This window comes from Eleutherodactylus coqui, chromosome 9, assembly GCF_035609145.1.
Source record: "Eleutherodactylus coqui strain aEleCoq1 chromosome 9, aEleCoq1.hap1, whole genome shotgun sequence".
In the NCBI taxonomy this organism is placed as follows: domain Eukaryota; kingdom Metazoa; phylum Chordata; class Amphibia; order Anura; family Eleutherodactylidae; genus Eleutherodactylus; species Eleutherodactylus coqui.
Window position 1 is genome coordinate 143,043,083 of NC_089845.1, and position 24,247 is coordinate 143,067,329.

A 24,247-nucleotide genomic window follows, 5' to 3' on the forward strand; every position below is an offset into this window, starting at 1 on the left:
CGACTGCCTTATTTATAGAAAATGGGGTTTAACCCCAATTGCCGTTTGTCAATAGTTTTTTTATAAAGTAAACCACATTTTCTTGTAGCTTCAGCCCATATAATACCGCCATGTGTGCCGCCCATGTAACACCGCCATATGACGCCTCAGTAATATGCAGTTTGAAAATGCTAATACTAAGGTCCAACGTCCACAGCGGATTTGAATGGCACAATGGATCCGCATCATGGATCCAAACGGACCATCCGCAGTTCAAGCCGCTCATAGGGAAACATGCTGAATTAAAGCATTTGGATTTGATTTGCAGATCTTTGGATGCGGAAATCAAATCGCAGCATGCTCTATTGGAAACCATCTGACCCGTGGCACGTCCGCCGCGGGAAAGCAGGAGGTTAAAAAATAAACTCTACTGCCCATGTGTGCCGATTGGCACTTCCGCACAGTAAAGAAAGAAGAAGACCCGGACAGGTACGCAGGGTCCTCAGCCGTGGGCAGGGTCAGATTCTGCTGCTGGCTCCCACATGCAGAATCCAACCCGCCCGTGGGCATGAGGCCTAAAGAGCCCACATAATCCTTGGGGCCTCTTAGTACACAAGGAACAATTGCGCAGTTTGCTACGACCCCCAAAAACTTAGATGACAACTTGCAGGTTAGACAAAAGTCATCCAAATCCATTGATTTCGCCAAGACTGGAGGCCCCTCGAATGTGAATCAGTCTACCTGATATTGGGGGTAGGGAAGGATCTTACTCTTGTCCATGGCTAATGAGGCTGTACCGGCATCTATCGTCTCTCCTCCAATGAAAACTTGGGTGGTGAGGTCAATGCAGAGCTAATCAAATGATATCAAATGTAGGTATCAGATGATTAGGCATGGGGGTTGCCAAAAACTATATTAAGAAAAAAAGTCGGACAACCCCTTTATGAGCCCGTTCCACCAACTTTTTTTTAATGCCAAAGTGATAAGATCTTTTACGGACATCAGCCTAAAATAAACCCAAAAATTAGGCAGCAGCAGACATTTCTAGGCAGATAAGGTACTTGGCGGTCGGGATTATCTTAATAAGAACCTCTATAGTTATCACCAGAACATGTTACAAAACGTGGGACTCCAGGAGTTAATTCCTGGGCACATAGGTTACCCGGCCCTTGAGAGTGTCCGGCCCTGGTTTAGGACCCATTCACCGGGCCGTATAATCAAGCCGCGTGCTGTTTGTGTATTCCACGCCATACTAGCGTTCAGAAGAACCATTTTTTTGACGCACTTAAAAAAAAAAAATCAGACCACAAAAGATAGGAAATAAGTTATTTCAATGCCAAAATTTCTTTGTGCTCTAAAAGATAGATCTTGTCCTATCGGCACAACGCAGGAGGCTGCATAGACTCTTATGGGAGTCTATGGGAGCCGTCAGAAAAGGGAGGGGGAGTTTAGCAGCGGCTCACACTCCTAATCACCGACATGTGCCTCTAATTGAGGCATTTAAAAGTCATTAAAGTAGTTCTACCGACCGAGGGCTTTCAGGGCTGCGCCGTTATCTCCCGCAGCCAGCCTCACGAAGACGATAACATCGTGGCCATTCTTCATTCATCTGATTTTCGACAGAGTTAGGAATGTTTGATTTGATTTGCGGAATCCACACGGGTCACCCGCACGGAAGATCAGCAATTCAAAGTGCCCGTAGGGAAGCATCGGCGCCCGCAACTGAATTTAAACATACGGATTTGATTTGGTGCTGAGAATAAATCGCAGCATGCTCCATTAGACTGGGTTCACACAGGGCGGATTTGCTGCGGTTTTGCCGCGGATTGCCGTTGCATATCCGCACTGCGGCAAAACCGCTGCGTTTGCAGTGCAATGCAGCACAAATGAGTTTTGTAAAAAAGTTGTTCTCACAGGGCGGATTTTTTCCGCACAGCCACAGTGCGGAAATGCAACTGTGTCGCGGTTTTCAAGGATGCAGCATGTCCTTTCTTCTGTCTTTTCCACAGCGTTTTTTGTCCATAGACCTCTATGGACGCAGCTAAATCTGCACCAAAATACGCGGCAAAAAGTAAAAAACGCTGCGGGAAAAAAACCGCTTGCGGATTTTTCCGCAAGAAAATCCGCTAGCCAAATTTAACCTTTGAAGCGGTTTTGCCGCAGAAGCATTTCTTCTGCGGCAAAACCGCAACGGAAAAACCGCGGCAAATCCGCCCTGTGTGAACCCAGCCTTACAGTGCGGAGTCCGTGCGGACGGGCTCAATAGAAGTCAATGGGTGCGGACGATCCGCAAATACAATTATGGATGCACTGCGGATTTGACGGTTAAAATCAATTAGGGGAGCGGGGAAAACGCTGGGAGGTGGGATTACGTTTTTTACCGCGCGGAAAAACCATTACATCCGCGATCTCCCGCAAATGTTTCCGCAAGTCTCCCGCTTCAGAAATCCGCATGCGGAATCTGATCCGCCCGTAGACATGAAGCCTTAGTCACGATTTTTTGGCACGGCTCACTTTGCCGAGAAATTACGTTTGTGTGAAGGAGGCCGCAGGGGGTACAAAGAGTTTGTGTGAAGGAGGCCGCAGGGGGTACAAAGAGTTTGTGCCACAATCTGTACAAAAACAGCCAGAAAAACAGCGCACTTTCTCGCCTCTGTCACAGCTTCTGATATCTGACAGGAGAATAGCGCTGCATGAAAATGACGCCTGACTCGGTGAAACCCCACATGGGTGCCTTCGGGCATCGGTTGTGTCTGGCATGGGACGGGTCTAGCACTGCGGAAGCCATGGTATAAAAGAGAACAGAGCCGGACGCCAGACAATACGGCGCCATAGATGGCACCTCGTACTAAACAGCAGCGCCTGCAGTACCCGGCCCATCAACAACGTTACAAGTGCTTTAAACATGAGACAAAAAACAACATTTCACTATTTCACATCACAGAGACGACATCTGGTGCCGCAACCCAAAATGTGCATTATGTCAGTAATAAGAAATAAAGCCGGCATTACCCCCCCCCCCCCCCCCCCACCGCGATAACCCTCTTCTAATAACAATCTCCCATGTAACATTTGTTGTCACGCAGCATCTAATCTGAGCGGACGCTGCACTCCTCACCCGACATGATCCGAGCCAACTGTTCCACTACACCGGCTTATACACATCTGCCGCCGGCGGGAGAAGCGCCTAATCCCAGCTCATGCCAACAACCGCAGGCACTTTCACAGTCACCGATCTGACGCTCGCTGGATTATACGACGGACGGGTAGAACCACTGAACACCTTTAAAATGCAAGTGGCAAAACTACAACAGCGCAAGAACGGGAGCATACAGGGGGTGGACAAAAATATGGAAACACTTTACGAAGTGCATGGGATTGTATCCATTAGTAATGAACTTCCCTTTTGACCCCTGAGAGCTTTCCTGCCAAATTTGTGTCTACTTCACCTCTTGCCCTGCTCTGGGTGGTTTTGGGAGCAGCTAAGTGGCTCAAACCCCTGACCAATGGAATATTGATATATTAGTGGTCCCAGGATTTCTGCTGATAAAGGGATTTCCGCGCAACAGTGTATTTTTTTTTTGCCGAAAACTTCAGAAAGCGTTACGTGACGGACAACGGTCGTTGCCTTTCTGTTCGCACCACGCGCTCATCTTCAACCCCACACCTTGTGTTATGGAATAAAGTACCGCGACGGAATTTGATATCCTTGAGAGCCGCCCGTTCGTTCTACTTTGTGGATTTGGGATATTCTTACAATGGCGGAGCACCGTTTATTACCACACGAAAAACGTGGTCACAGATTTACCTGTCCATTGTTGAGGGCCGTTTCCTTCAATTTCGAGTTTGAAGCACTGAAAAATAAACAAACCGAAGCGCGAACCTGTGAAACGCAGACGAGCGTACACCATGTGCTTTACCTATAAAGCTTGAGGTATACGTAAGTGTGTGCTTTACCTAACAGTGTGTTCAGCGGACGCAGAAGCTGCAGTGTGATCGCTGCTGTACGTGTGATGATGATGAGCTGACTGCTGAACAGGACGAGTCACCCTATGATAACACTTAGCGGTCAGGGAGAAAGCAGCGGGATTTTAGTTTTTGTATATTATAGGCAGGGATGTGGAAAATAAAAAAAGATCTTTAAAAATAAAAAAAGATTAAAAATTCTTTCAAGTATGTTTACCTCAAAGCCTGATGTAAACAACTGGTCATTTTCTGAGGCTTGGTTCCCTTTAATGCGCTTCCGCACGGAGCCTAAAGTGCCTACAGAGGCCCGGACCGCTGGACGGTCTCCCCAGATTATTCAGATATTGTTTTTACTTTAAACAGCCCCATAAAGTGCCTTAAATGTCCGAATGGGCGAGTGACGTCACCGATACCTCGTTCACCAACTTTTGCGCTGGTGCCGCCTGTTCCGACAGGCAGATCGTGGTTGAGAATCGTTGACTTCTCATTCAGCACTTCACATTCTACGTGTTTAGGTCTTATTCATACAACTGTTTTATCGCGGCAAAATAGCCACCAACTGTCAACCGAAAATCACGACCATCTCATACATTGGATTCCTTTGCATTTGTTCAGATGGGCCATTTTCCGATGCGTAAAATTGGCTGTCCGGAAAAGAGAGCGCATATGTTGCAGATTCTGGATGGAAAAGATAGGTCTTGCCCTATCTTTTGGCCGCGATCAGCTGGCAGCTCCCATAGAAGCCTATGGGAGCTACCGGCAAGGGGAGGGGGCTTTAGTTGTGTCTCACACTGCTAAATTCCCTCCCACATCCCTTTGCCAGCGGCTCCCATAGGTTGCTATGGGGTCTTCTATTGCCGTGATCAGCCGGCAAAGAGAGTTTAGCACTGCTGGAATTCTGGATGACGGAATTCCGGGCTGCGGTGTATATACACCACATGCGGCCGTGTGAATGGGCAAGAAAACATGGGATTTAGCCGTGACTTGGTCGCAGCTTTATCTCGCTCATGCCATTTTTGGCAGCGATGCCCGTGTGAAACAGGCCTAAATGTAACGAAAAGTGAACGAGCCAACGATGATTTTTATGCCGGCTGAAACTGAGCGACTAATGAGAAGGGCGCGGTTCTCGTTAGCCTTTCAGTTGTTAATCGTTCACTTTTGTCCGTTTGAGCAAATTATGTGTAAACAGGACACAAGACAGCCCTAGTATATGTGTCTCCAGCAACCGCTAACATAGGTAAAACTACAAGGCAACAGCCATGAATAACTGCGCTACAGAAGCAGCTTTTCACGTTCCCCAACTGAAACCCAAGGAATATGCCGGCCTGTAAGAGAGCGTCCCTATAGGATCACCATGACAGCCGAGAGAAGCATTCCAGGATTTGTGTCTCATTGTAAAGGACGGACCTTATATGGGAATTACATTGTACTGCGGGGAAGGAATGCTCTGCAGCACATCGCGTCCGCCCCTCCCGTGTGCCGTAGGTGAGAGCATGTGGTCCGGTCATGTGCTTGGCCATAGCACATATGTGATCCACAGATTAGGACTTACATTGGGGCTCACAATCTATATACGTCTATCAGCAAGAACCCACAAAGGAAGAACATACAAACCCCATGCAGATCTGAACTCAAGACTGTAGCGTTGGAGGACCCTAGTAAGGCTGGGTTCACACGGGGCAGATTTACTGTGGAATTCCCGTGCGGATTGTCCGCACGGAAATTCCACCCACGGCTCCTAATCCCGGGATTAGCCAGCAAAAATCTTGTCCACACGCTGCGGCCAAACCGTGCGCAAACGGCCATGCGGCGCGGAAATTAAAGACGCAGCATGTCAAATCTTTTTTTTTTTCTGCAGCGGCCTCCCTCCTCTCTATGGGGAGAGATGGCCGTAGCGGAAATGCAGGCGCTGAAGCCGCTCTAAAACCCGCAGCTGCGGTTTTCCAGCGGAATTCTCACGGATTTTCGGTGCGGCCAATCCGCGAGAATTCCACTGGAAATCCGTCCCGTGTGACCCAGCCTAACACTTTCTTTGTGCGTTTCTAAAATGTGTTAAAACTCAGAAATTATGTCCACTTTTTTCCTGATAGCGGCGAATGTACGTGGCAGAAAGCAGAACACGGCACGCAGCGCAGAATTAATCCTCCTACCTCCTTGCAAACAACAAATTGTATCTGAACGACTGTCACCCCACATATTGGTACATTGTCTCCAGGGCTTGTTAGAGGAATCTCAGAGGAATGTCTGCAGCGCTGCGGTAAGGAAGAAGAAAACTGAAGAAGCATCTAAGAGACTGGCGAGACGTCTCCTATACCCCAGGTCATCTTCCCTATACGTCCATGCTCCGCTAATAATCACTAAATAATCAAATCATATATGGAACCAAAATAACTAAGGTGAGGCACAGACGCGCGATGTTAGATATATGACCAGGGTGGCACCTCTTCACATCTGCCAGGATGCCACTGCTGAAGGGACGAGTAACGGGCGCCGATAACTACAGCCAGCCATGGGGAGCTGCCGATTATAGTGCAGCTCCCGGTTCCTGTGGCTATAGATGAATGTATAGTGCTGGACTGCTCCAGGTCGCTCAGCAGGGGCGCCCCCCACCTGCGGGTCGCTTTCTCTATTCTGCTCAGTTGGTATACTGGGCATTATACCAACTAATGGGCACAGCTCATACAGTAGCGGCTCTCTGGGCAGAACAGGGTTCTTATAGTGACAATAACGGCTATACTAAGTGAATTTTAAGGGGCCCAATGATAGGTTCACATTTTCTAGAGATGCCTAAGGGCTCTTTCACACGACTGTATGCTGTTTTCCGTTCGCCCATACGCGCCGTAAAATCGCATGATTGAAGAATTGCCATAATGGATTCCAGATCTATAGTCGTGTATTTCCTGCCGTTCACGTGGTTGGCTGCTGCATATCGGCAAAAAAATACGCTGCAGCGCGGAAATCCATCAGCAGAAATCATCAGAATAACTACTAATGGTTAAACAGGACCCGCTGACTTCCTTTGCCAGCGTTGTACGCCAAGTAACTCCCTCCCCCTCGCTTTTCCCCCACTTCTATAGACGTCTTTAGGAGTTTCTTATGTACCCTGGCAAAGGATTGGGCAAGACCTATCTTTTAATGCAGCGTGTAAAATCGGCGACTGAAAACGGTCGGCGATATGCTATTTTGCCTGAGGTGATTTTTTTCCATGCCCAGCTATCTTTCATCTGAATGAATACATGGGAATCCAACGCTTCAGATGGTTGGGACTTTCTGACGCAGCTAAATTAGCTGCATAAATACGGTCGTGTGAATAAGGCCTTGGGTTCTCTTGGGGTGCCTCCACGCAGGGTGTATTTACTGCCAACTACGACGCTGCAGCGGATGTAGAATGCGGTGAATTTAGATTCTGTAGCGGAATTAGAGTCTGCAGTGGATTTAGATTTTGTAGTGGATTTAGATTATGCAGTAGATTAAGAATCTGCAGTGGATTTAGATTCTGTAGTGGATTTAGAATCTACAGTGGATCTAGATTTTGTAGTGGATTAAGAATCTGCAGTGGATTTAGATTATGCAGTAGATTAAGAATCTGCAGTGGATTTAGATTCTGTAGTGGATTTAGAATCTACAGTGGATCTAGATTTTGTAGTGGATTAAGAATCTGCAGTGGATTTAGATTATGCAGTAGATTAAGAATCTGCAGTGGATTTAGATTATGCAGTAGATTAAGAATCTGCAGTGGATTTAGATTCTGCAGTGGATTTAGATTCTGCAGTGGATTTAGATTCCGTAGTGGATTTAGATTCCGTAGTGGATTTAGATTCTGCAGTGGATTTAGATTCTGCAGTGGATTTAGATTCCATAGTGTACTTCCAGTAGGCAGCATATTCCATGCAGAATTCCCCCGCTCCATGTGGATGATACTTGTATAATTTTGTCCGCCTGTCCTGTATTGTAAATGTTCCGGGTTTTCCTCAGTAAATTCTGCTGTGGAGTTCTTTTGGAAGACATGTATAGGGCCCATTCATAGGGGCGTATATGCCATCCGCAGGCTGACCGTGCATTTCACAGACAGCACAAGGACACACTGTAGTCTGTGAGGCGATTTGCATGTGCGAGTTTTCACATGGACTGACGGTCTGTATAGAAAAAAGGAATCCCAGCATGTTCGGTTCTGGTGCACATCACCAGCCATAATTGGACATGCCTTGTCCCCTCTTTAATGCGAGTTGCGCCCAAGAATCTCAAGTGCAACTCGCACATAGTCATCTGAATGTGGCCATGGGGTGATAGTCACCTACGGCCGAACCAAGCCCAACCACAGTGGCCAATGGATGAATCATCTTACAAGTACATCCTGCAACCATTGGCCACCAGCAGTGGGCAGGGTTTCAGCTGTGAGTGGTCCCGGACCATCTTACCCTACCCTTATAGGAGTCCAGAACCTTTTCTATTGATGACCTAAAGAAGGAAACTGCCTGAACAGTAAAAACCTCCACGGTCTCGACTTCTTGTCAGTACAAATAATTTATTACCCCAGCAGGGGAATAGGATAAAACACAAAACAAATCTAAAGTCACATAACAAATGGCCAGAGCGTGGTCAGAGGGAACCCTCACCCACTACTTGGCACTAAAGTACGGGTGCAACGCGTCTCTGCGGAGGTCCACCACTTAGGATCACTGCCAATCAGCAGATAGCTCTGTCCATATTGCTGTTGGCCCAGTTTGGTACTGCAGGCCATAGTTCATTTAATTCAGTACCAAACTGGCCCGATGCAATGTTGACAGTGAAATCTTCTTCCACTGCTGTCTGATCAGCTGCCCAGTGATGACCCCAACTGGCAGACTCCTGCCGATCAACTATTATCTACCCTGAAGACAATTCATCAATAGTAAAAGTCCCTGACAACCCCTTTAATATAAATTGTTCCTTATATAGTACCATCAGCCGCTGTAAAGAACTTTATTATCGTCTGTATTTGGCCGCCTGCATGTGGCAGCCCGTAGCGGAATCCAACCCTGACTGCTTGTTTTTCCTGTGCTGTCTCCAGGTTTTCACGCAGAATCCACGACCTGTCCGCAATGTTAATTGTGGATGGGCCACGGGTCGGACGGCCTCCATTGACTTCAATGGAAGCCGCCTGTATGGACACTGAACGAAAATGGAGCATCCTGCGATTTTACCTCCGCTCGCGGAAACCACAATTGGTTTCCCCAAGTGTGCAGGACAGAGTGTTTTTTTCATAGGATGCTATGGATAGTATTGGCTGCGGAACCATGGTGTGGGTGCCGACCGCGGATTCCGCAATGCAAATCCGCCTGTGTGCAGACAGCGTTTGTCAGTTGAAAAACAGCAGTAGTCCCAGTGTTATAATATGATACCCTACCACCTAAAAGCTCTATACAACCTCTGTTAAGCCATAGTATAGCACCAATGGAAGTTAATGGGTCCTTACTAAACCTCTATATGCCTCGTAAAGCATGTAAAGTTTTTGTGTTGGAAGAAAAACATATCTCCAGAATATGGTGCCGTATAGAGGCAGCACACAGGGAGCCTACCAAAGGATCCATGTTGTTCTGTATTGACACTGCCTGACATAAAGGGGTATTCCCATCTCCGCTTTTCATAGCGGAGATGGGAAAATGCTGCTGCAGTAACTGGCCACCTGGCCAGTAACTACAAAAACAGCTGAGTGCTTCAGCCCTGCCCTGACTACACAGCTGTTTTTGTAGTTAGCGGCCAGGTGGCCAGCATATTGCAGTGTTACACATTCTCTATGCTGTTTCTCGAGGAGTTACAGAAAGAGCATAGCGCAGTATTCTACACTGTTTCCGCACCTCTCATTAATTTCAATGGGCGCTATGCAAACAGCTCTGCGCTGAAGTGGGTGGGCGAAAACAAAGGGCTGGGTTTTCCCGTTTCAGCCGAGATGGGAACACCCCTTAAAAACTCTGATCAACTTGCTGATCATCATCGGAAGAGGAGCCATAATAGTAATTATCAGACGTACAATACTGATAGAATGGTTTACCACTACAGAGGGGCTCATCGAGCCATATTACAGGCTTCATATATTAGTACATCACCAATCGTACGAGGCCACACACATATTGCACAATCCGTTGAAAAAAATGTGCAATATGATAAATATGGTATATGCCCCGATTGTTATCAGGACGGTCCAGCAGATAAAAGGAACAACTCCTGTAAGGAGATATCAGGCACTTCATGATTAAGCGGTCCGGATATTTTCACCCGCTACCTACCTGGAAGCTGCGATCTCCACCTTTGTTCTTGCTACGGCCGCTGCTCTTTGCGCTCCTTCCACGGCGCGGTCTACCTTCTCCTTCGTTTTGGTGTTCTTTATGGGTATAAGTTGCTTTCTTATTCCACGGACTAAAACATTATTTTTGTACTTCCCTTCTTCTTTTGTGCCATCCGGAAATATGGTACATCCATAGCCATGCCTTCTGTTGTTCAGCCATTCTCCCTCATACTTCATTCCGTTGGATCGCTCGCTTACTCCAAACCCGGTGCGCTTATCATTCTTCCATTCTCCCATATAGCTTTCGGTGGTGGTGGCATCAACATGATCTTCTGCGGGAGAATAATCAGAGTCTAAATCCCCAAAGCTAATTGTAGAGTTGGCATCGCTTGAGCTTATTCTGCTCATGGCGGCGTCGCTTCTCACAGAGCTGCGCTTACTTGATATGGAGATCTTGGACTCGGATTTTCTCAGCTTAATGCTACCCAATAGTGATCCTCTTCTGAACAAACCCTTCTTCTTGCCCGTCATCAGCTCAGAGTCACTGTGAAAATTCAACACAAACCCCCCACGGGTCCCGGCTGGACTGTCGGCTCCGATGTCGTGGAGTACGGTGCCGTTGCTTTGTTCACTACGTAGTGAGGACAGAGAGGTCCTGAGAGGTGAACGGATGACTGTAGCCATGCCGTAGGGAACGCTCTGACGAACGCCATATCCGTGTCGCATTCCGCCCATCCATTGTCCTTGGTATGTACCTGCCAAACCCAAAAACACAGCGTCAAGTAAGAATGAAGCATGCCAGCAAACCATGCACAGTCACACAAAATACAAGGCTGAGCCCATTTGTAGGGTTAATATGCAATAAAGTACTTTGTAAACCCCGTCACATTTGTATTGGAACGTCAGGCTTGCTGCGGTTTGTTGTTTTAGGATCACTTCTGCCCCCATATTGCCTTAAAAGTTCAATAGAAGTTTACCAATCCAGAAAATGCCCACGAAGAGTTAGGTCCACCCCGCAGCCGAATCTGGCCCTGCCCGCGGCCGAGGACCCTGCATACTTGTGCGGAGCAGTGTCCACCTCTGTACTTCCGTGTTTTCTGTACTGTGGATGGTCCGCGCGGCCCACCACTGGACATGCACAGTACAGATTTTAATTTTTTCTTAAAAATCTCCTGCTTTCTCGTGGGATCCATGGCCCGTCTGCAGAGTCAGCTGTGGGCGGGCCACGGATCGGACGGGTCCCATTGACTTTAAATGGAAGCCGTCCATGCGGGAACCACACTGAAATGGAGCGTGCTGCGATTTGTTTTCCGCAAATCAAATCTGCCCGTGGACATTAGGCCTTAAACATCAGGCACCTACTACTGGTAATGCGGTGTCTACCACATCCAAACCATCCAGCGTAGATGTGTCCTGCGGCAAACTCCCCAGGACCACCGCTTAAGGACAGACCTCCGTCAACAGGAAATATAAGGGGCTAAAGTAAACACTACCTGGCAGGAAGGTAGGTACACTGTGCAGCCCACCTAAATGGTCTTGGGGTCCACAGAGCGGGAGCAGTCGGTCCCTTCTGATTAAATCTGGCTGGTCGTTGAAAGACTAATAATGACCTATTTACACCAGATAACAACATTAATTGACCAGTCACTATTTATGACTAAAGGCCCGTTTACACGTAAGTTATTGCTGAAAATCCGTTCAAATCGCTCAGTGTAAACGCTTAAATAATCACTATTCGTTTGTGGTTGTTTATCGCTGACATCAGCGCTCTGCAGTCGTTTAAACAACGGTCAGCCCGTGCAAAAGGGCCATAATGAATTATTTATCGCTCATAGCCCTGTAAATGGGTTTACACGACACTACTGTTGCGTATATTTGCTCTTTCAAGCGACTATTTAGACAATCGTTGTCTTTTCGTGCAGCAGGGGATGTCAATTTTCTTCGTGCAGCTAAAATTCCTTCGTCTGAATGTTTCCATCGGTAACCACTGGTTCTAATAGCCGCTTTTTTGGGCGCATGCGCAAATTCTGTTGTGTGAATGAGCCCTTAGGGTGGCTTCACACAGATGTGCAATTGCACGTGACTCAGCATATTTTTGCGCTGCGAAGTTTTCGTGCACGTATCAGCGTATCTTATCGGACATTTTTTCCAGCGGAATTACGCCGTGTTTCACGCATCTCCTTGCATATGACGCACACATTCGTGCGCCCCCCACTGACGTCTATGAAACCCCTTGGTGCACAAATACGCAGTAAAATAGAGTACGCGAGACCAAAATACGCACGCAGAATATGTGCATGTGAATGAACCCATTGATAGCATTGTGCATGTAGATACGCCCGTGTGAAGCCGCCCTCGGGGTACTCTTTTTTCCGTGAGCCCTCTGGAGGTATAAAGCGTTGCTCTCATGGACGCGGGTTACGTAACCGTCGCAGATTACGGATCACGGCCATAACATTGTTCGACTGTTTACAAGTCCGACACTTTCCAGAGACATTCCTAGGCATCGTGGGTGTAGGGCCAGAAGGGGTGTAAATAGTCCTATTTATATGTATCAGTGGAACAGACTTGTAGTAAAATACCTGTAAGGGAGACGACGGTAGTGCAGACCCCATGCCCAGGGACCGCCAAGGAACTGCACAATGGATTTACCTGGAGGCTCTACGAGGAAACCAAGCCCATATCTCTCCAGTGATATCCGCTATCTATATAGGCCAGTGGCAGGTAAATACGTAACACCCCTGGTGTTGGCATCTTGTACCCCCGCACACGTCTCTGCAGCTCTGCGTTAAGGAGTCGTGTATAAAGAAACCTTCACAAACCCCTGAATGAAGACGGCCATCATTCTCTCGGCCTCCCTGTGTCATCAGAATTCTGGTGGCCAATTGTAGACAAACAGTCGAAGAAGTCCGTGGTCTTTGGTACCCGGGAGCAAGGAGATTTTAAATTTCCTGCCCCTTCCCGGCTTTTGCGCAGACGCAGGGGAAGGTCCCTGCAGCAAGATTAGTAGTACGCATTAGTATTAGGTTCATATTTTCATCTCCCCTTACGGATCTGGACCACGAGGGGAGATGAAACTTTAACTTTTGAGACTTTATTTTTTACTTTCACGTAATCGCCATTGTCCATTAACTAACAGCGATCACATGATCAGGGACCACAGCCCCCGGTGACAGCTCCAAGCTGTCACCCTCACAGACCCTGGGGCTTCATTCTACATGGCCAACGTGTTTTCACGGCAGAGTAAAGCCCTGACACCCAAGACGTGAAACACGTAGGGGTGGTCACTAAGGGGTTCCATGCACCCAGAATATAAACTTACGTCATATGGGGTTAAAAAGGCAGCCTGTGCTACTTCCTTCTGCTTTTGCCTCCGTATTTGCGTTCCTTGGTATTAACTTCTATTGGACAAATACGATCAGTATTTGCACAGTAGAAAATAGAAGAAATGACCACAAATTCCGAGGCCAATAAAGCTGAAACAATGATGGAATATTGTCGTCATTCTGTGGTCCCGTCATCATGATAGAGGTGTGAGACTACCCCTCCAATGTAGCAGACAACTGTATATACCATCAGAAGCTCTCCTAGATGTCCCTGGTGTAAATACTGGAAACAATAGATGCACGTCCGAATCCTCCATAGTAAGCCCCACTTCCCTCCAGGCATCGGCAGCCTCGCACATCCTGGACAGCCGATCCGTCCTTCAGCCACTTTCCTGTTTGTCTAGCAATTAATCTTTAACTTTTCGCCTTATGGAGTACAAGCTAAACTTCCTTTGTCAAGGCGCTGCCCCCTCCGAAGAGCTTTCCATACAAGACATGTCCGTATTCACAGCACGGTTGTCATTCATCTGTTTCTTACAGACAGCAACTACCCAACAGGAGTCGTACCTGGTATTCCCACTATCCCAGCTGGACCCGTACCTGGTAGATCCACAGGCCACAGACTTCCAGGGCCCACTAGGAACACCTGGTGGTTATTGTTTAGACCAGTGTTCCCCAACTCCGGTCCTCAAGGACCACCAACAGGTCATGTTTTCAGGATTTCCTCAGTGTTGCACAGGTGATGTAATTATTGTTGATGCCTCAGACATTGCCACATGTGTTCTTACTATAGGAGATCCTGAAAACATGACCTGTTGGTGGTCCCTGAGGACTGGAGTTGGGGACCCCTGGTTTAGACCATGGCCAAGAAGGTCACTTACTTGCGGCGATGAAAAATATGACCTCAAAAACTCTGTAAGATTACCGATGTGGGCCGATGAACATTTAGATTAGCACACAATGAAGGAGGGAGAGTAGTTTATGCTGTACTTTATATCCATGTGTAACTACTATATATCAAAACGGCAGACGTGTCAACCGTGAAGCATATCGTGCAGCTGCTTGGGGCAAAGTTTGGTGGAACTCCCATAATGTTACGTCTATTCTAGAGTGTCAGTGCTTGAAGTCTATGAACATCTTTGTCTGTTAATCGATGTGTGTTTGGAAATGAAAACTTTTTTATATAATTGGTTTACATAAAAAAATTCTGATTGTTTGATTTCTCTGTTTGTATTGTTGTCCAAGGCACTGCAGACTGGAGGACTGAAATCATAGCAAATTCTATCAGTCAGAGCAAACTGACCGCTCCTCCTCTAACCTGCCACCCTGTTGTGAACATGTATCCACTACCTTTCTACTGAGCTGCTACAGAGGGGTGTATGACAGTGCCGGGGAATGGTGGAGATCAGGACAGAGAGCAGATAAAGGTGATGTTAAAAAGCGGTTTAATGCTCCTGTCAGCAGTGAAGGGAAACTGCCAGCGGCTACTTAGAGAGAGGATGGAGAAACAGCTGTGTAGTATTGAGAGGGTGTGATTATGCTACACAGCTACTGAAAGATGAGAGGGACTTAGGCAAATGATGCCCGACACTCGTCCCCGCATGTACTCGCTCCCGTGCTGTTGCACAGGAGCAAGTATCGTTGGCTCGCAGCAGGGTGGCTGCAGGAGATTTCTCTCCTCGTTCTCCCCCGCCCCTCTCCATTCCCTTAACACAGCGGCCGTTCAGTACTGAACAGCTGCTGTTTACACTTAAGGATCATCGTTCAGGATTTTATGCAGCCTAAACAATAGACGATGAGCTTAATGATGATCTACCTTGTAAACAGCAGACATTCAGTACTGAATGGCCGCTATGTTAAGTGAATGGATAGGGGCGGGGGAGAGTCAGGAGTGAAATCTCCTTCAGCCGTCCCAGCCCACTGCTGGCCGCTCTGTCAAGACAGCTAGCGATATTATCCTGTGTAACAGCACGGGAGTGAGTACAGGGGGGACAAGTGTCGGGCTTGTGTACCTTCATGAGAGAGACCAGCTGATCAGTGCTGGGAATGTGCCCAGGCCAGAAACCTGAATGTAGGAGAGCCTACAAACCTAGTATCGGGCTTTCTAAGTGCATAAGAAGGAAAACTATGTACAGATAGATAAGTGCATCATTTTCTTTCTGCAGGGACTTAGGGTGCGTTCACACGAGCGCATAAACGGCGCGTTTTTGCGACCAAACGTATATACGTGACCATCTGAGGCAATGGTTTCGAATGTATTCGTTCACATGGGCGATTTTACGGCGTGTAAAAACGGCAACCCGCGGAAAAACGGACATACGCGACCGAAATACGTGCCGGCGAATATTCGATGGCCGAAAAGACCGTTTGAAAAGTAGGAACAAACGAAAATACGCTTTCTAGCTCTGGTCGCGATCGGCGAAAAACGTTCTTTCCAGCGATTATACGCTGCGCTCGTGCGAACGTAAATACGCCTACGCTCGTGTGAACCCACCCTTAGTAAGACATGTATGCATTGAAATTTCATGCACAAAGGTTTCCATGGCTAAGGAGAATTTTGCAGCAATTTTTATTTGCATTGAATGTATTATGTGATTAAAAAAATGTGTAATTGCATTAAATTAAAAAAAAATGCAATCATTTTGCTTCTGTATTCCAATACATTGCAAACTGATTATTAACATTCTCTATCAATTCTGTCAAATGGGCTTCCCCTCAGCTTGGTCCCCTCCCTCTTCTCCTGAATGTTTATTTAAGAGCTTAAACACGCGGGTGCGTTTTTGTCCCATTATGCGGTTGAGAAAATCACGGCGGCATAATGGGATGAAATGAAACCATGGATTTTGGGATTCTTGCGCGTTAATACTAAGTGCAAGAGACATAGGGCAGGATCTATCTTCCCGCTTTTTTCCCCCGACTTGCACACACTAGCGCAAAGTTTGAATAGTAGAAAAAAAATAAAAAATTCTAGTTCACACGCTAATATCCTCTGCAGCGGCGAGCGTATTGGGGCATGTGCCCATGTGGTTTTGCCCTAAGCTTAATTCTCTCTGATTTGATCGGTATTGAGCTTAGCTGATTATTGCAAGGTCTTGGAATACATACAAGATGCAGAAGCTAAATGGTGCAGAACCTTTAATTAAAAGCAATTATGGGAAATGTCTTAAGAGCGCAATAGATGCAACGCAATAAAAATTGATGCAAAGAGGTCGACAGTCTTCAATACTGGTACTTCGTTGGCCTCAGCAGCAGCAAGCGGGGTACGGTTGGGCCCAGGTCAGGAGCAGAATGTACAACTGGAAGCCCCTTTATCCTGATCCATTCCTGTTATCAGCTGGGCCTGTGGATGCTGCAGCATGGGTGATGTGAAGTGAGCGGCTGCATGATTATCATACTGCCAAGCATCAGGGTCCCCGAGGGTATGTCCACAGCACTTAGCTGAATGCAGGGAGTCGGATCACGCGGACAACATGCTGCGCCACAACATGTAGAAAGAATGATGCATGTACGTTCATCCATCACAAGCCATGTGGTTACTATTCCAGCACTGACTTGCAGGCGTTGTCCAACTGATTTCCAGCGGAATGTTCGCAGCGGGGATTCCGTTGCAGATCAGCCGTCGAAAGCCTCTAAGCTGACACCATTTGGTTTTGACGTGGGTTTCATCACAAGCGGAATTCAACCCCTTATTTAGGAGAGGAGAATTCGGCAGCAGAGACGGCTTTAAAATTAAAATGCTGCGGAACTGAATTCCCCGTCATTTCCGCACGGGTTTTGTGCGGGTTATTTCCGCAGTGCGAGAACGAGATTTTCGAAACATCATCCAATTTGCTGCTCCTGTAAATGCCGCAGAATTTTTGTGCAGAGGGTCTGCCCGTGTGAATCCCACCTTAGGCCACGAACATATTTCAGCCCCATCTTTGGTCCGTGCTTTGCAGACCGTAATACTCAGCTAATGTACATTTACGTATCTATTCGCAGGGCCGTATCAGTCACTGACAGACCGCTCAGTATTTGCCCAGGAGGCAAATACTGATGACATATAACAGTACCGTAATCTGCAACACGTCCCAAATATGAATCCATATTTCGGACGCTGGTCTGAAACCGTCCGCTCGCATGCCGCGCATTAGGCAGTGAATAGAGCCAATGGATTACAATGGTTACATTCACAGCTGCATATTTTTCATGCGACGTTTGATCGCGTGAAAACAAACTGGACTTCGTAGCGTCTAACAGGGTACAAGATAATACCCCACACGGGGGATATTAGCTGTTGATGAAATCCATGCATTTAAATGTGGATTTTGATCCGGAATCGCCAACAGAATTCAGACATTTTCGATTCTGCATCAAATTCTGCCCATTATACTTGTAGATTTGGGTGCAGAATTTTCCGCAGGATGGCAATATGTGAAAGGGGACTAAAGGTATGTTCACATGGCGGAATCCTACGCGGCTGTCTGTGTGGATGCTGCCCGCAACGGGCGGGTGCAGACGGCCATAGGCGTGACTACGCTTGCCGGCACGCAGCAAGGTTTTTCGCAGGCCGTACAATGAATGGGTGAGAATCCCAATAGTAAAAACCAAACTGAATGAACTAAACTCAGTGGTTTCGTTTTTTCCCGTTATGCGGCCGTGACAGCGGGAGGAATACACGTTCGTTTGAAACCGCCCAGAAATCCGAGGCTCTTCTGCACAGATTTTGCCGTAGATCTGTGAGCGGATTTATCTCACTTAATAGGCAAAATCCGCATGTGGAAATTGCGATTCCTTTCCGTCTCGAGCGACATGATAGACGCGCTACAGATTTAGAATTCACGGTAGATTCAGACATTTTCTGCAGCATGAGGACATTTTTTACCTTTCCTTCACATTCCTCGTATTGTAGATGTTGTGCTGCGATTCCCGAAGCGGAAATTCTGCAGCGTTTCGCCACGTATAAAGGCGGCGGTAGGATTTATTCACGTGTCACTTTTTGCTATGATTTCCAGAAGTTTGTCAAACACTATTTTTGCTGTGATTTCAGGGAAATCGTGCTAGTTGCGATATCACTGTGAATAAGCCCTGTCCGCGGTTTCATCGGTGGAAGGATGTGGGGGGAGGGGACGTCAGGAGTTACCCATCGGCCGGTGTAATATTAGCAGTAGATTCGGGATGGACAGATGCATTCTGCGCCCTCATTATGCAGCAGATGCCAGTTAATTCCAGAATGTTACATTTACAAGTGACACTTGAAGACTCCTTCATATGTTTGGATTCCTACCAGATGAGGGAAGAGCTATTCCCATAGAAACCCTTCTACAAGGATAGCGATGCGGCAATCAGCCCACACACATCAATCTTATCCAAGAACCCAAGTCTGCGCTCATCACAAGTACGTGAGACAGACACCTCTAGAGCCGGTGTGCACGCTGCTAATGTCCGCTCGTTAGAGCCGGTGTGTACGCTGCCTATGTCCGCTCGTTAGAGGCAGTGTGCACGCTGCCAATGTCTGCTCGTTAGAGCCGGTGTGTACGCTGCTAATGTCCGCTCGTTAGAGCCGGTGTGTACGCTGCTAATGTCCGCTCGTTAGAGCCGGTGTGTACGCTGCTAATGTCCGCTCGTTAGAGCCGGTGTGTACGCTGCTAATGTCCGCTCGTTAGAACCGGTGTGCACGCTGCTAATGTCCGCTCGTTAGAACCGGTGTGCACGCTGCTAATGTCCGCTCGTTAGAGCCGGTGTGCACGCTGCTAATGTCCGCTCGTCAGAGCCGGTGTGTACGCTGCCAATGTCCGCTCGTTAGAGTCGGTGTGTACGCTGCCAATGTCCGCTCGTTAGAGCCGGTGTGCACGCTGCTAAGATCCTCTCGTTAGAGCCGGTGTGTACGCTGCAAAGGTCTGCTCGTTAGAGCCGGTGTGTACGCTGCAAAGGTCCGCTCGTTAGAGCCGGTGTGCACACTGCTAAGATCCGCTCGTTAGAGCCCTTGTGTACACTGCTAATGTGCGCTCGTTAGAGCCGGTATGCACTCTGTTAAGGTCCGCTCGTTAGAGCCGGTGTGTACGCTGCCAATGTCCGCTCGTTAGAGCCGGTGTGCATGCTGCTAATGTCCGCTCGTTAGAGCCGGTGTGTACGCTGCTAATGTGCGCTCGTTAGAGCCGGTGTATATACTGCTTATGTCCGCTCGTTAGAGCCAGTGTGTTTACTGCTTATGTCCGCTCGTTAGAGCCAGAGTGTATACTGCTTATGTCCGCTCGTTAGAGCCAGTGTGTATACTGCTTATGTCCGCTCGTTAGAGCCAGTGTGTATACTGCTTATGTCCGCTCGTTAGAGCCAGTGTGTATACTGCTTATGTCCGCTCGTTAGAGCCAGTGTGTATACTGCTTATGTCCGCTCGTTAGAGCCGGTGTGTACGCTGCCAATGTCCGCTCGTTAGAGTCGGTGTGTACGCTGCCAATGTCCGCTTGTTAGAGCCAGTGTGTATACTGCTTATGTCCCCTCGTTAGAGCCAGTGTGTATACTGCTTATGTCCGCTCGTTAGAGCCGGTGTGCACGCTGCTAATGTCCGCTCGTTAGAGCCGGTGTGCACGCTGCTTATGTCCGCTCGTTAGAGCTGGTGTGCACGCTGCTTATGTCCGCTCGTTAGAGCCGGTGTGCACGCTGCTAATGTCCGCTCGTTAGAGCCGGTGTGCACGCTGCTAATGTCCGCTCGTTAGAGCCGGTGTGTACGCTGCTAATGTCCGCTCGTTAGAGCCAGTGTGTATACTGCTTATGTCCGCTCGTTAGCTACGCAACAGTTCCGCTTTCATTTGCAATCTCACGTCTTCATACAACTCCAACGCTCGTCGAGTACTACGCTAAAACTTTATCATGTGCCGCGGAGATTCAGTCCCAGAACGGAGAACTTGACGGGACGCGGGCGGCAGACGCTTTATGCACAGCTGGTCTGCCCTTTTTTCAGTAACAGCTTCAGTCTGGTCCGTGGGTCGTGGCTGGTATTGCGGCTTGTGGCTGGTACTGCGGCACGTGGCTGGTACTGCGGCTCAGCCTTATTTAGCGGGATTGTTGGAGATATTTGATTCCTTCTTCTAGATGTATGAACCAGGATAAAATACATAAACTAGATATACTTCCTGGCTCCATCCACCACCCGTCCAGTTCTCCGTGTTGGGCTTCGTTCACATAAGTTGCACGTGCGTATATTGGCACATCACCGCTGCAAACACGTAAACAAAGCCAGGTAGGTATCCCTGAAGCGATGGCCTTTGAGGGTATGTGCAGATTTTGCCTCAAATCAGCTCAGTACTTGCAGCCGATTTCAGAAAATACAGCGTCCGCCTCCGAAGTCTTCGGCTGTCGGCATTTCCTTCACCCGGCAGCTTGTACTGAGCGCAGCGCCGCTGGTCACTAACGCATCAACAATGGCGTGGATTTTAACTCCGCAGTATTTCTGTCCCGTGTAGACATACCCTGAGGGTACTTTTACATGGGACGAATTATCATTCCTGTGCTCTTACATAGGAGAGATGATCGCTCACTGAATGGAGGCAGAGCGCGCCAGAGATCTCTTCCCCTCACCTGCCTCTACTTACAGTAAACAGGCAGTCGTTCATAAATGCATGACTGCCTGTTTACACAGGCCGACAGTCGCTTGGAGCAATCACTCACTTTGTATACTGTTATGGACTACAGAGGGCTTCCCCTACTTGGATCCCCACCTCTAAGAGCCGGAGAGAGGGAAGGCATTAAGTAAGAGTGGATCCACTATGTTAGCCCAGGTCCATTCATGTATTTCATGGTTGGCCATTCCCCATGTGATGTGGGTGATAACCGCTGTTTACTAGGGAGCCACCAGGGGTGCTGTACTCAGCTATTTTTGTCAGTCCCTTAGGGTGTCTTTACACGGCACAACTATTGTTGTTTGAAATAGTCCCTGAAAGCATGTGAATGACTTAGCGGGGCCTCTTTTGGCCCTAATGACATCAGATACTGTCAGTGGCATACTTTCTACTAACATCCGATACACTTCAGCTGGTGTTTCCCCCCATTCATCCTGCAAAATTCTAGTTAGTTCCCTCAAAGATTATGCATCTGCTCATCCAATCATCTACAATGGTGCAAGGAGTGCTGTCATTGGACAGTTAAACAATGAAAGAACATTCTGTGGAGTGACAAAGTGTTAGACGGATGCCCCTGGATGTTGAGGATCCTGGGGAACATTTTTTGCCGCAGTGTGTTGTGCCAACAGTTAAGTGCGGCGGAGGTTCTGTTACGGTCTGGGGAAGTTTTACGCGGCACGGTCTCAGTCCGTTGCAGGGAAGAGCTATGAACACAGAGGTATATCTTGACATTCTAGACAATAGTGTGTTGCCGACAATGTGGTAATATTCTTGGAATGGTCATCAATTCATCCAACAAGACAACGTGCCTCGTCACCAATTACACACTGCGTTATGTTGGTTTGAGGATAGGGATGTTCCACAAATTGACTGACCTGACCAGAGTCCCAACCTGAACCCTACTGAACATCTCTGGGACATCAGGTCATTAATGAACAGAGTCCATCTCTTTTGAGAGAACTCACCAGATGTTTGCAGGATGAATGGAGGGAAATATCAGCTGAAGTGTATCAGACATTAGTAGAAAGAGAGAGTATCTGACGTCATTAGGGCCCACTAAGTATTAACATATGTAAATGTATGCTACCTTTGATTCTTGCTCAGGTGTCCAATGACTTTTGGTAGGATAGTGTATATAAGAAAATAACAAAACACCCCCGCGTTTAAAATGTGTCATCTCTTAACAGGATTGTTTTCCCAAATACTATTATCACCTCCAACAACTTTCTTCCATTTCCTACGGGTGTGACCAGCAGATCTCAAGGCTGCGACATATATGACAGGCGTCCAGCTTTCAGTAGATTGTTCCTACCTGGAGGCTGTAATGTGGAAATGTATGAAGATTTGTAGGGAAATCAGCGGCGAGCACGGACCGCGATAACGCTGGTAAATAACAGGCTTACTGCACTTCCCTATTGGAGCCGAACAACGAGAGCAGGGGCAGTGCTGAGCCCTACAGACCCCACTGCCCTTAGAGGGGTCCGCCTGCCTTCCGGCATACTGCCCAGCAATTTCCTGGATGAAATAGGGCTAATTAGTCTGGGGTTTTGCGCCAAATCTGCACTGCAGGCTGCAGACGGGCAGCTCTTATGTGCAGATATTGATGCGGATTTGCCCCAACAATGCTGCAGATTCTGCTCTTTGCGGAGGGTGTAATCCGCAGCAATTCACCACCATTTTCCCATAGGATTCGCACCCACTTCTGCATGTTACAGGCGCTTTCACACGGGCGGATTTTGGAGCGTAAACGTTACACGCACAATACGCAGAGAATAGAGCCCCTTGATGTCAATGTACACATTTCCAGATTTCTTAAATCTCATCAACATGACTTGTACAGTAAATGCACGTCTGAACATACAGGGTGTGGACAAAAATATGGAAACACCATACAAAATGCATAGGATTATAATCCTTAGCACTGAGCTGCCCTTTTGACCTCTGCTTGGCTGAAAGCTTTACCGACACATTTGTGTTTACTTCACCTCTTGCCCTGCTCTGGGTGGTAACAGCAGCTGAGTGGCTCAAACCCCCGAACCAATGGAGCTTTGTTGCTTGGACAGATGTTCACTTCTGCCCAGCAACATCTGTGTCAGATTATCTCCATTTACGTTACATGGGGGTTATAAATCATAATTCAATAGAACATGTAGAGACTGATTTTAAGGCATGCATTTCGTGTGGTGTTTCCATATTTTTGTCTACCCCTTGTACCTTTACAGTTTGTCAGCTGTACATGTGTTCAACCTCATGAACAGACTATATGGCATATGATACAATGAGCGCTGAAATGACTGACATGATGGTGCGCGCCATTGTCATGGTAAATGCTGGTTGGAGGTTCGCTGCGCAGTGGAAGATTGCTGGTGATCCAATTAGACCGGAGTCCGGAGAGTGCGTTACAAGAGGGCGTTCAACGGGTCGGAAACGCTGCGCTGCGAAATTAGCGTCAAGAAATCAAAAGTCCCAGAGAACCCGTTTAACATTTTACCTTGTGCCATTTTTCCGAAGGTTCTCTACCCATACAAGTATGACTGTCCAATAATCCAGAAGATTTAGTAATCCAGCAGCTATCAGGTCCAGGCCATGTTTGGTTAAAGGACAATCAACTGATCGTTTGGTGGTCAGTTCAAAGGAGCTGGTGGTCAGAGCAGGAAGTGTAATAGACATCTTCACTGCCATTGCCATCAGTGGGGGAGATGCCTTCTACTACACTTCCAGCCTTGATAACGACCTCTGACCCAGCAGCCCTGACAGCGGGCTGATCGGTCGGGATTCTGAGCGCTGGTCAACTACTGCGAATAGGTCATCAAAAGTAAAAGTCCTGGAATACTCCTTTAAGAGTGACTCCGCAGGGGGCGGCATGATGTATCTGTCAAACCCACCATGTGTTTTTGCAGCGAAATAGCCGTTTTCCGGTAAAATCATGCACCCACTTAACAACCAATTTAAAAACCTCAGAACTCAAGACGCTCGGCGGCCGCATCAGCGCTGTGGCCTCAGATGACCCCCATGGCAGCGATCATACATAGCATCACTCAGAACAATCAGTCACTAGATGTAACACACCAGACCTTACAACACAAAAAACGTATGAGCACGGACGGGTGACG

The 24,247-nt window shown here is 47.7% G+C and overlaps 1 protein-coding gene across 2 annotated transcripts in view; it reads right to left on the reverse strand.

Moving 5' to 3' along the window:
• The window catches only part of JPH1 (junctophilin 1), a 101,174-nt gene that overhangs the window by 73,184 nt on the left and 3,743 nt on the right, over positions 1–24,247 (reverse strand). Inside the window, exons 2-3 of one of the 2 annotated variants that reach the window (XM_066578592.1) lie at positions 10,651–10,965; positions 10,212–10,542 (exon numbers count right to left, since the gene is read on the reverse strand). In XM_066578592.1, coding sequence (XP_066434689.1) covers positions 10,212–10,542; positions 10,651–10,965 — 646 coding nt within the window. Of the gene's footprint in view, positions 1–10,211; positions 10,966–24,247 lie in introns of both variants that reach the window. The other variant, XM_066578591.1, reaches the window with a different exon arrangement.